Source organism: Gasterosteus aculeatus, chromosome 16, assembly GCF_964276395.1.
Source record: "Gasterosteus aculeatus chromosome 16, fGasAcu3.hap1.1, whole genome shotgun sequence".
Taxonomy (NCBI): domain Eukaryota; kingdom Metazoa; phylum Chordata; class Actinopteri; order Perciformes; family Gasterosteidae; genus Gasterosteus; species Gasterosteus aculeatus.
In genome coordinates this window covers 109,875-122,371 of record NC_135704.1, presented here as the reverse complement: position 1 = coordinate 122,371, position 12,497 = coordinate 109,875, and the positions used below count along the sequence as shown (strand labels likewise).

General features: G+C 48.0%; 1 protein-coding gene across 1 annotated transcript; it reads right to left on the bottom strand.

Moving 5' to 3' along the window:
* Nucleotides 1-630: 630 nt before the first annotated feature.
* Nucleotides 631-11,477, bottom strand: LOC144388879 (uncharacterized). Its single transcript, XM_078091442.1, has 4 exons — nt 11,194-11,477; nt 5,053-5,390; nt 2,344-4,966; nt 631-2,240 (listed from the first exon to the last, which is right to left on the bottom strand). Exons 1-4 carry the CDS (start codon nt 11,273-11,275, stop codon nt 1,594-1,596), a joined length of 3,690 nt encoding a protein of 1,229 aa, XP_077947568.1. The 5' UTR covers nt 11,276-11,477; the 3' UTR covers nt 631-1,593.
* Between the last annotated feature and the right edge of the window lie 1,020 nt (nt 11,478-12,497).

Genomic DNA, 12,497 nt, shown 5'->3' with positions numbered 1-12,497 from the left:
GTTCGGTGCGTCTCCAAGGACTGAGGAGACATCTGTGCAAATCAAGTGTCACGCTGCAGAGTACCATATCGGACCGCCGGGGACACGACACGGCCCTCGACTATGTATGTACGGTCCTATGTTCAGTGGTATGTATGGCAGTAACATCAGTTCCTTCTGCCCCACCAGGACCGTGTATGACAAGGACACGATTACTCTCAACACAGACACCAGTCCCTACGCATGTGACACTGCCACATTACCAAAGGACTGGGAATGGCTAGATGCTTGCGATGTACTCAATAGTAACAGACGACAGGGGGAGTACACGTTCGATGCAAGAACGCTGCAATGCGATTACAGCTGCACTGTCATAAACACTACTGGACCTTTTGAGAGCAACGAAGCGGCTTTGGTTAGACGCCTGAGGGGTTACCAGGGCCAATCGCATCCCCCTTTGCCGCCAATGTATAGCGCCGGTGCATTCTCGTCGCATGACCATCATTCGCGGAAAAGGCATTCTGCTGAGCGTGCCACCAGTAAGGCGAAGAGACGGCATGTGTACCAATAGGCACATCATAGCAGACAGGGGATGACAGTGAATGTGTTGTTGATATGTATGTGCACAATAAAATAACAGTGACAAACAGGCAGCGTGAGCATGGTGTTTTATTATAAACATGTTGCCATTTGCATGCAGCATTGTATTTTATTTCCACGTAATACAAATTCATTATACGGGTTCCCCCCCGCGTGTCAATTATCAAGTCCGTCTGTTCGTGTTCGAAGGCGTGTTCTGTATGCCCTGGGGTGGTGAGATGCGATCATCCGGATGGTAATGTATACGCTACGTGGATCACGGGGAGGAGTACGGACAACACACATCCGGTCCACCGCACCGCTGTTCCGGTGGTAACTGTAAGTGAATACACATGATATATATTATGATGTTATATTGAGACCGTAATAGTTATACACCCTCCCCTTACCTGAGGTATTGCTTTCTAGGGGTAGGTCGGGGCAAGGATAACAGAAACCCTCCACTGTATGTCCTCTGCTTGCAATGTATTTTATTAGACAATGAGTTACGGCAGATCATACTCGCGGCATATACCTAATGACAGTGAATACAGGGGATGTGCAGTTGTATCATTGACTTGCATACATACAGTTAACGGAAGCCATGTAATAGCAAATACATTGTAGGATGCATATCGATAACAATGATAACAACAAGATGCCATATGGGATTCAACAGATCTGTAACCTTAATACCGGTAAAAAAAAGATACAAATGCCATATTGTTCGAGGGATAGTACAAATATCATATTTTTTGGAATGCACATAAATCAGTATAAAAGATGTTAGTATGAAATGCAACGTATAAAAATGCAACGTATAAAAATGTAACGTATAAAATGTAACGTATAAAATGTAACGTATAGAACCGGACTACCCTGTTTGCCGTGGTACATAATACTTCATTTCCCTATTCAATGACCATGTGATTAATAGTACATCGCTTCCCTGTCAGTGGGCTTAATCTAAATGGTATTGCGCATACCACTTACACTTCATCGTACTATGAGATGTACGTCCATTCATAATACGTACTACATGTACACATCGACATTCGTCGTGACAATGTAATTGTGCTGCGATTCGTACAACGCATACTCTGCAGACATGTTGAGTGTGGCATCACGTGCCCTCTCAGGTACCCGTTTCCCCACATCCACCCCCACCCGCATAGATGCCTCTACGTCACAGGGCATGGCCACGGTAGATGCCAGTCCCTCTTCATCTAAAGGCAGGGCGAGTTTTTTGCATATGGCGGACACATGATACCATAGGTCCCCCCGGAGTGTAGAACATGCAGTCGCTACATGGAATGGGCAGTCAATGCACCCATACATTACCTTCAGACGCGCAGCTAATGCATACATGTACACTGAGAACCGTGAAACTACATCGACCGGCATATCACCGACATGCATTCTGGTATTTGTGTTCTTGTTTACAAACCATATTACGAGTATGGTGGAATCATGGAACAGGAAGCAGCACCAGTGCATAGCCCACATTTGATCACATGTAAGTAGATGGGTCTCATATGTTGATACCCTAGTTGTGCTGGCCGAGACAATGTGACCTGTGAAGGTAGGATTGTAGACCAGGGATACATACGCCACAGCCTCATCCCTTGTATGCGCCCCTTCGAAGTTGCTTCGATGGAGATCCTTAATCGACATCATGTGGTCTGTGGACACGAAAAGTTCAATTATTCATTAGTCGTCCATTCACTGGTCACAAGGAGAGGTATATACACGCATGTCAGATAACAATACTTGACGTGGACCTACCCCAAGTCGTAACGGCGGCTACAGTGGGCCACATTACGCTGTCATAGGGGTCCATGATGTCTCGTGCGGCAGTCCTGAGATTCTGGAAGCTGCTGCTACAATCCCACATTATCTTATCAATAGTCCAGTTGACCACAGACCTCGTTGATGTCATTTTGTGTATTGCACAGCTGTTCTTCATACCGGTGTCGTGTACGCAGAAGAAACACGAGGCTTGGTTGCAACAGGGGAGTTGTATCGGACAGTTGGACATCAACTTGTTCTCTATCACTTTCACTTGGGTGTTGAATTCAATCCTACAGCCACTGCATTGACTACTTTCCTGCAATATCTGCAGCAGTAAGGTTGTATTCCATGCCACTGTTTGACCAGTCGTCATCGCATACTGTTGCCCGGGGTACTTTTGGGGTGGGTGATCTGAGGTGGACGATGGCGATTGATCAGTTGCATGTACACAAGGCCTGGTTGGTGGTAGTAGAGGTGGCGGCATGGCGATGGATGGGGGCGGTGTAGCAGTCGGTGGACCTGGATGGGGGTCACATTGATGGTGTGCATATTCTGGCGCCGTTGACTGATGTGGGTCATACCGATGTACATATCCCGGCGTCGATGACTGCTGTGGTTCATGTCGTGGCAATGTGGGGTTGTACTGCGTTGGCGACAAGTGAACATACTGCAGTGGTGACGACATACGTTCCTGTTGTGTCTCACATCCCATCGATGGCATATGCTGGCCATGTTGTGATTGATCACGTCCCACTGGTGACATGTGGATATATTGTACCGCCGATGTATGCTGTCCATACGTTGGTGGCACGTCAGTGGGATGATACGGTACCTGTACCGAAGGTTTGGGTACCGGAGGGGGGTTAGGGTTTGGTACCGGAGGGGGGTTAGGGCTGGGAATGATGGGTCCCACATGTCCTGGTTCCGACACGCTGATATCATCACACATGCTGCTGAGACATATTATGCTCTGTTCAACTTCATCGCAATGCTGCTCAAGAGGGTCCCGCACAAATGAATCTACGTCGAGGTAGGTATCATTGTTTTGGTATACGGACCTTACAGCTGATATGGCATCTGGGTCTTCAGTCCCCAGGATGGATTCTATAGCACTGTTCGTCCTATCTTGGTCGTCTCCAATTACGCACGTCCCGTCGATCTGCCACCCACCACCGATGCCTTGGCCGATGGTATCCAGGGGTACAGGGTCTTTCTCCGGGGCCGGGGGTATAGCCGTATTTAATCGGTCCGTGTCCCCTTCCGCGGTATCATCATCTTCGCCATCTGAAGTGAGGTCTATGCTGGGGACATACACTTCACTATCTAGCGGCGCACGGAGAAAAGTGGTTACAGTAGCCGGGGCGTTTGTGGTATCAGGTGGTACACTAACATCAGCAACCGGTGCAGCTATTGATGTCCAGTCGTCTTTATACGGTGAACACGCCGGCGCGACAGACGGTAGTGTCATCCTACGCAATGTAACTACTGCCACTTTCTTCTCCAACGCGATCATATGCTCCGGTGACTCTCTGCTAGCTCCTTCATCGTGTGTATTTTTACAGCTACTGGATGTAACAGACGTAGTGGCGCCGAGTGTATCGTTGCTAGCTCCTGCATTATTTGCCTTTTTACAGTCACTGGATGTACCAGCCGTAGTGGCCCCGAGTGCATCCCTCGTGAGACGAGGCCTCTTTGGTACAACAACCTTTTTTGGTACAGCGCCCTTTTGGGGGGGGACCTTTGGTACATTTGCTCTTTTTGCAGTGGCCTTCTTTGCAGGAGCCTTCGACCCGGGTGCCTTCGACCCGGGTGCCTTCGACCCGGGTGCCTTCGACCCGGGTGCCCTCGGCCCGGGAGCTTTTGGCGCGGGAGCTTTTGGCGCGGGAGCCTTTGGCGCGGGAGCCTTTGGCGCGGGTGCCTTCGGCCCGGGAGCCTTTGGCGCGGGAGCCTTCGGTGCGGGAGCCGTCGGCGCGGGGGCCTTCTTTGCAGGGGCCGTCGACGCGGGAGCCGTCAGCGCGGGGGCCTTTTCACTTTCATCCTCTGAATCTGAGGACTCTGAGGATGAACTGGATGATGATGATGATGATGACGATGATGATTCACTTGATTCAGAGTCTGACCCGGACCCCGCCTCCCTTGTAGTAACACATGCGCCCGTAGAAGTCACAGGAATAGTACCTCTCTTATCTGACGTGTCCTCACCTTCTTCCTCAGATTCCGAGGATAACACTGTGGATGTTGATGCCATTGGCTCCTTCCATTCACGTTTCCTGCTAGTGCCCCCGCCAATAGGCGGGCCCCTGGTCATGCAAGGGTCTGACTGATTAGTCTGATTACCGGTACAGTGGAATACATGTGCGTCATGTGTTGTCCGCTGTTCTCTGTCACCATGATTGGCTTTAGGTATCTTGTAGGCATTATTCATAGGGTTGGGATGGCCGTACATCGGTGGACCTTTGTGTTGCCTATAGCCACCGTTACGATTCAGTTCATCTTTGCGCAATGATCCAGATCTCGGCACACTCGTGTATTGTCCCCTGGTTTCGGCGGGTCCACTTCTACCCCAGTCGTCTGCCGTTGTCTGACTCCGTTGACGTCCATGTTTGTCATGGGGCCGCTGTGTACGAAATAAACAATGGTAAGGTCCTAAACAATAACATATTATAGTATCATACTCATATGTTTGGATGTAGTACTACATACCGTGTTATCATACGGATTATATCTAGGTCGCTCATTACTCTGGACACCGAGCCTGTTTGCTTGACTCTGTCGAGGCGAATTGGGCCCCGGATCAGGCCTCGGCCTGGACCTGGGTCTATTGAGTCTTCCGAATTCCAATACACGCGAGCCCCTTGCCGCGGTTGTACGATGTTTTGTGTATGAAGACGACGGCTTGAATTGCCGATCATATCGGACACTTTGATGGCCGTACTGATCCAGTGTCTGTTGTTGGTCGGCGACGCGCCTCATGAACAGGTTGTCCCTCAGGGTATTATTTGGGGCGGTGTTCATCTTTACACGTCTACTGTCATCGGTATCTGTGGATCATTTAACCGGGATGGACATTGTGTTTATATACTGTCACCATAATCCTATAATTACACATAAGGGATTAGTGGTACGTGTGATGTAATCAAATTTCCATTACACATGTCGACCTAGACAATGACACTTTTATTATATTATCATGACAATATGAAATGGATACGATAATACCATGGAATGAATACGACAATATCTTAAATGTTCGATTACATAGTACATGACTGCCAATGAATAAATGAATGGTACTGACCACAGTACATTGATGATCATTGGACGATGGGACCCTGTTACCTCCTCGTGTCAGACTACACTGGAGGAGAACTGAACTGGATATTGTATTATATACACATGCCTTGCCTACTTGAATATGTGCTACGTGGCCATTCATTCGACTGAAGGGGGTTACGTGGCCATATATATATCTCATGTGTACTACGTGGCCATTCATTTCAATGGACGGGACTACGTGGCCATTCATTTCAATGGACGGGACTACGTGGCCATTCATTTCAATGGACGGGACTACGTGGCCATATATATATCCCATGTGTACTACGTGGCCATCCATTTCAATGGACGGGACTACGTGGCCATTCATTTCAATGGACGGGACTACGTGGCCATTCATTTCAATGGACGGGACTACGTGGCCATTCATTTCAATGGACGGGACTACGTGGCCATATATATATCCCATGTGTACTACGTGGCCATTCATTTCAATGGACGGGACTACGTGGCCATTCATTTCAATGGACGGGACTACGTGGCCATTCATTTCAATGGACGGGACTACGTGGCCATATATATATCCCATGTGTACTACGTGGCCATCCATTTCAATGGACGGGACTACGTGGCCATTCATTTCAATGGACGGGACTACGTGGCCATTCATTTCAATGGACGGGACTACGTGGCCATATATATATCCCATGTGTACTACGTGGCCATCCATTTCAATGGACGGGACTACGTGGCCATTCATTTCAATGGACGGGACTACGTGGCCATTCATTTCAATGGACGGGACTACGTGGCCATATATATATCCCATGTGTACTACGTGGCCATCCATTTCAATGGACGGGACTACGTGGCCATTCATTTCAATGGACGGGACTACGTGGCCATTCATTTCAATGGACGGGACTACGTGGCCATATATATATCCCATGTGTACTACGTGGCCATCCATTTCAATGGACGGGACTACGTGGCCATTCATTTCAATGGACGGGACTACGTGGCCATTCATTTCAATGGACGGGACTACGTGGCCATATATATATCCCATGTGTACTACGTGGCCATCCATTTCAATGGACGGGACTACGTGGCCATTCATTTCAATGGACGGGACTACGTGGCCATTCATTTCAATGGACGGGACTACGTGGCCATATATATATCCCATGTGTACTACGTGGCCATCCATTTCAATGGACGGGACTACGTGGCCATTCATTTCAATGGACGGGACTACGTGGCCATTCATTTCAATGGACGGGACTACGTGGCCATATATATATCCCATGTGTACTACGTGGCCATCCATTTCAATGGACGGGACTACGTGGCCATTCATTTCAATGGACGGGACTATTTGGCCATTCATTTCAATGGACGGGACTACGTGGCCATTCATTTCAATGGACGGGACTACGTGGCCATTCATTTCAATGGACGGGACTACGTGGCCATATATATATCCCATGTGTACTACGTGGCCATCCATTTCAATGGACGGGACTACGTGGCCATTCATTTCAATGGACGGGACTACGTGGCCATTCATTTCAATGGACGGGACTACGTGGCCATTCATTTCAATGGACGGGACTACGTGGCCATATATATATCCCATGTGTACTACGTGGCCATCCATTTCAATGGACGGGACTACGTGGCCATTCATTTCAATGGACGGGACTACGTGGCCATTCATTTCAATGGACGGGACTACGTGGCCATTCATTTCAATGGACGGGACTACGTGGCCATATATATATCCCATGTGTACTACGTGGCCATCCATTTCAATGGACGGGACTACGTGGCCATTCATTTCAATGGACGGGACTACGTGGCCATTCATTTCAATGGACGGGACTACGTGGCCATATATATATCCCATGTGTACTACGTGGCCATTCATTTCAATGGACGGGACTACGTGGCCATTCATTTCAATGGACGGGACTACGTGGCCATTCATTTCAATGGACGGGACTACGTGGCCATATATATATCCCATGTGTACTACGTGGCCATCCATTTCAATGGACGGGACTACGTGGCCATTCATTTCAATGGACGGGACTACGTGGCCATTCATTTCAATGGACGGGACTACGTGGCCATTCATTTCAATGGACGGGACTACGTGGCCATATATATATCCCATGTGTACTACGTGGCCATCCATTTCAATGGACGGGACTACGTGGCCATTCATTTCAATGGACGGGACTACGTGGCCATTCATTTCAATGGACGGGACTACGTGGCCATATATATATCCCATGTGTACTACGTGGCCATTCATTTCAATGGACGGGACTACGTGGCCATTCATTTCAATGGACGGGACTACGTGGCCATTCATTTCAATGGACGGGACTACGTGGCCATATATATATCCCATGTGTACTACGTGGCCATCCATTTCAATGGACGGGACTACGTGGCCATTCATTTCAATGGACGGGACTACGTGGCCATTCATTTCAATGGACGGGACTACGTGGCCATTCATTTCAATGGACGGGACTACGTGGCCATATATATATCCCATGTGTACTACGTGGCCATCCATTTCAATGGACGGGACTACGTGGCCATTCATTTCAATGGACGGGACTACGTGGCCATATATATATCCCATGTGTACTACGTGGCCATCCATTTCAATGGACGGGACTACGTGGCCATCCATTTCAATGGACGGGACTACGTGACCATTTACATGACCATTTGAATGAGTGGACAGTACCATATGACCACTTACATGGCCATTTGAATGAGTGGATGGTACTACGTGGCTGTGCATTTCAATGGCCGATACTACGTGGCCGTTCATTTGGCTGGGCGGTACTATGTGGCCATTCATTTGGATGGGCGGGACTACGTGGCCATATGCGTGTTACGCGACAACCATAGCACTACATAAAGGCTCAGATGAGAGTAATATAGCTATAGTGAGGACTAGATCCGTTACTCGACTGTGATATCTAATCATGGACATGGAACTTTGGATAGTATGGATATGCATTGAATGACATTATGCTACCACTGTGATTATTCACTTCTCCCGATCAAACATATGAAACCTTGTTGTGTAAGGATCTGTCTTTCCATCATGGGATTGTATATGATACATATATATTCTGTATAAACCATATGAATTCCACATGTATAATCATGTAACCTATACATGATTATACACAATGCAGAGTCCAAAACGGAGTAATGGGTTACATAAACCTACTCGATTCCATGGCTGCGCACTTGGACCTTTAATAACCACTGACGTGTTGCCAAAGAACAGACGGGTTTTATTCCTGTCACTATCCACTAAAGAACTAACAGCGTCGGACGGCACACTCAGATTATCAGCCATGTCACCCAATGTGAAATCTACATTCCAGTGGCTTCTATATCTCACATATCAACTCAAGGGTGATATGTTACAGATAACGATGGAAAATCCCGACTTCATGGACATGGGTCTCAATGTACGGGAGGATCAGGCAGGAGCCAGGATGTTTTGTTTCATACTCCCTATGCCAGGCAAACACCCAAAGAAGACTAATGCGATGGCCTCACTCAGTTCATGTAGTGATACTGTGAATGTAATGAAATGTTCATTCATGAAGCTTCAAATGGTGCGTAAGAAACTCGCTCTGTTAAACAGGGTAATGGTTTCAGGGCCATTTGACTGCGACAAGGCTCTATCCGACAGTATCGATATTTCCAAGGACACTATAGTTGGACAGTTCACGGCATTTGATGCCGTGAAAGCCATGCAAGGAACACTGTTTTCCAGATACGACAGGGATGCTACAATACCCCAATCTATTGCAAATCTGACCGTGCACGCAGTCGAGTCTGTGCTCAGAGATACAGTGAATATACGTGTGAACAGTGGGGCAGATGATAAGTTCTTCGCACATGTCGCTGACACCCTCTCGTACAAGCACGTTGCTGATCATCACGCGATGAAAGCATACGTGTCTTCGATGTGTCACGATCGAGAGTATGTTGATCAGCTCATGTGTATGTTGTTCGGAATTGCTGGGGGGCGGCGCAAGGATGGCACATTCCCTGTGCATACTGGGAACGCAATTGTGTTCCGATACAGAATGAGTGACATGATCAAGGATAACGAGCCCGCCGTCTTTGAGGAATTGTGTCTACATAGACACTATGCCCTACATACGAGCAGTCTACACACCATTGTAATACCACCGACTACATCCCAGCATAAGTGTACTACATGCGATTCGCATCCCTGTTCCCTCTCGTGCCCAGCAACTGCTAATCGGTATTACAATACTCTAAAAGATGACCCTATGAGTGTGGGGATGTTGATTCAACAGAACTTATTAGGTACCATCTTCCCCCATTTGGCAAAGCTCGTAACAGTGGCACAGGCTATAAAAGCATCGAGTGAAAAAGGCCTCAACTTTTGCATCATAGCAGACACCATGTTTGCTATGATGCTCAACATGACATCGGGGGGACATCCGGATGCCCCCCCCTACTATTGTGAGCTGGGACACTACGTAAAGGTTGAATCCCCTGGGTCATCCTTTGCCCTCGCAAGTCATGTTCCTTTTGTTGCAGACCGATTGGAAACGGCTGCAAAAGCACTCACGTCAGATAGCACAGGGACGGGATTGTGCCCTCTCAAATGCTTCGATGCTGCCTTGATACGATTCCTATTCACTGAACAGTTCAATACCACTAGACTGTTCCAGGCATCGACTGTGTTCAATTACGTTATAACCAACACAGCGCCACGTGATACAGTAGAGAGGGTTATGATCATGAACCTAACCGGACCATGCGAGGGAAAGACATATGTCAACAACCTGATAACGCAATTACTATCACTGGTGCCAGGGTGTATTGAGAGACTGACGTCATTCACCCCTCATTCATTCAAGTACAGTACAACAGTCCGTACGTCCAAAACCCTATTCATCGACGATGGTCATGTTGCTCACAAGGGGGCCTTACGTGGACACGGAAAGGAGGCTGATGTAACTCCAGGGACATTCAAAGTGTTACTGGACACAAGTTTGCTGGAAAGCGATGTGATCAGAAAGACAAACGGTGGCCTGGTGACAACCCGTCACACAGTGCTACAGAACTGCGGTTTCGTATGGAACAGTAATACGGCTACCTTTCTCAGCGACGCTTGGCAGGACAGGTGTGTGCTACTAGACAGTGAGCATTGCCCGATAAGCAACCGTACCTGTACTGATGTACGTATACGCGGCCTCATCAAAGAGGAGCGCATGGACATTGTTGGTGCTTTATGTCTGTATAGACAGAATGTAGTGCAGTCAGTAACAGCCCTCGCGGACCCCCAACTGCTTCAGTTCACACGCAACTATGATAGTGCCAGGGATTGCTGTATGCGTAATTACAAGGCACGGTCCCTTGGCTATGGGGAGAGGCCCCATCGCACTGTGGTCCAGATCAACCATATGGTCTTTGCGGAAAGCATGAAGTTGGCATGTGCCTTCATATTTGACATCTGGATACCCCCCTGGACACAGATGTTACCTGAAATGACGTTAACGCAGGCTCGACTCGCAGCGTTGGACAGACTTCCTTTCGGGCAATTGTGTCTGGAGGTGATTGCCATGCAACGGATATGCGCTGCCGCCTGTCTTCCTGATCTAGTTCCAAGGCTCCTCGATCAGGGAAGTCGATACGCGTGTGGCATTCTAGGCTTTGTCCTCTCCCACATTGACGGGTGCAATGCTAAGGTTGCTGGTGGATCCCTTACCATACAACTGTCACGCATGAACTTTGATGGATGCGGCCTAGGATCCCTCCGGGACGTACATGATAATCTCATCAAGTGCACTATGTGCACCGTGCCGCCCCGAGACCCGCTGTCAACCAAGACAGGATTGATGCACAGTGAACACATGTGCACCGTGGTTATTAAGCAAGGGCGTACCACAGTGCCGACATAGGGAGGTATCAAGCGTGAGTGTTCCCATGTCAGTACTCTATGACTTGCTGGCATTACATTGCCCTACCGCGCATCAAACACTATGGGACAGGCTCGAACGTGGAATTACGCAGGCAGTGGTGACCGTCAATAATACAGTAAGGTTGACTTTATCATTCACGGATACCGAGACTGTACAGATGATGTGTCTGATGGCCATGGCATATGTGGAACCATTGGCTGCACTCGAAATCACCACCCCCGTGTCCGGTAAAATAGGCTATACTAATCGAACGTTCAGTATCTTATCTGAAGTCTGCTGCCGTGGAGGTGGACACCTGTGACGATGATGTTAATTGGTAATTTACCATGAAGATATTGAATACGATTTGGTACATATGTTGATGATGTGTAGTGTAAAACTGGAAAGCGTAACATATAGGTTAGACAGTTATGAAAACAATATACCGTGATGTGTCCTAAATAACGATGTATGTGATCATGTAACATGTTGATAATAAACGATTGGACAATAATCTGTAATTTGAAGCTTGTCGTGTTTGATCGCAATGAAAGGATGGGACATAGTCCCCGCCTCTTTGTACACATAACATATAAGGCACCGGTAGAAGCACTACACTGATAATGCGCCACATGGCTAATTATAAAGGATTCTCTCGCCGCGAGTGTAGGTATATTTTAACCTTTCAGGCACTTGACCATGACAATCTACGTGATGTCGCCAATGATCTTCGGTGCCTTCTCTCGGCACAGTGGCGTGGCTGGTGGACCGTGAGTTGTACCCCTGTCATACCAGTACTGACTGACGGTGGGTTGCAAACGGCTAGATACAATTGGGACATATACACAGGCATCCACACGAAGCAGCTAGTTGTGCTGGCTATAG

Excerpts from the sequence above, each read along its gene's own strand:
- LOC144388879 (XM_078091442.1), bottom strand. The coding sequence starts at position 11,275 with ATGGCAATCACCTCCAGACACAATTGCCCGAAAGGAAGTCTGTCCAAC. Across the intron at positions 4,967-5,052 it reads ATAATCCGTATGATAACACG|CGGCCCCATGACAAACATGG; the intron begins GTATGTAGTACT and ends TTTCGTACACAG. Across the intron at positions 2,241-2,343 it reads AGCCGCCGTTACGACTTGGG|ACCACATGATGTCGATTAAG; the intron begins GTAGGTCCACGT and ends TCGTGTCCACAG.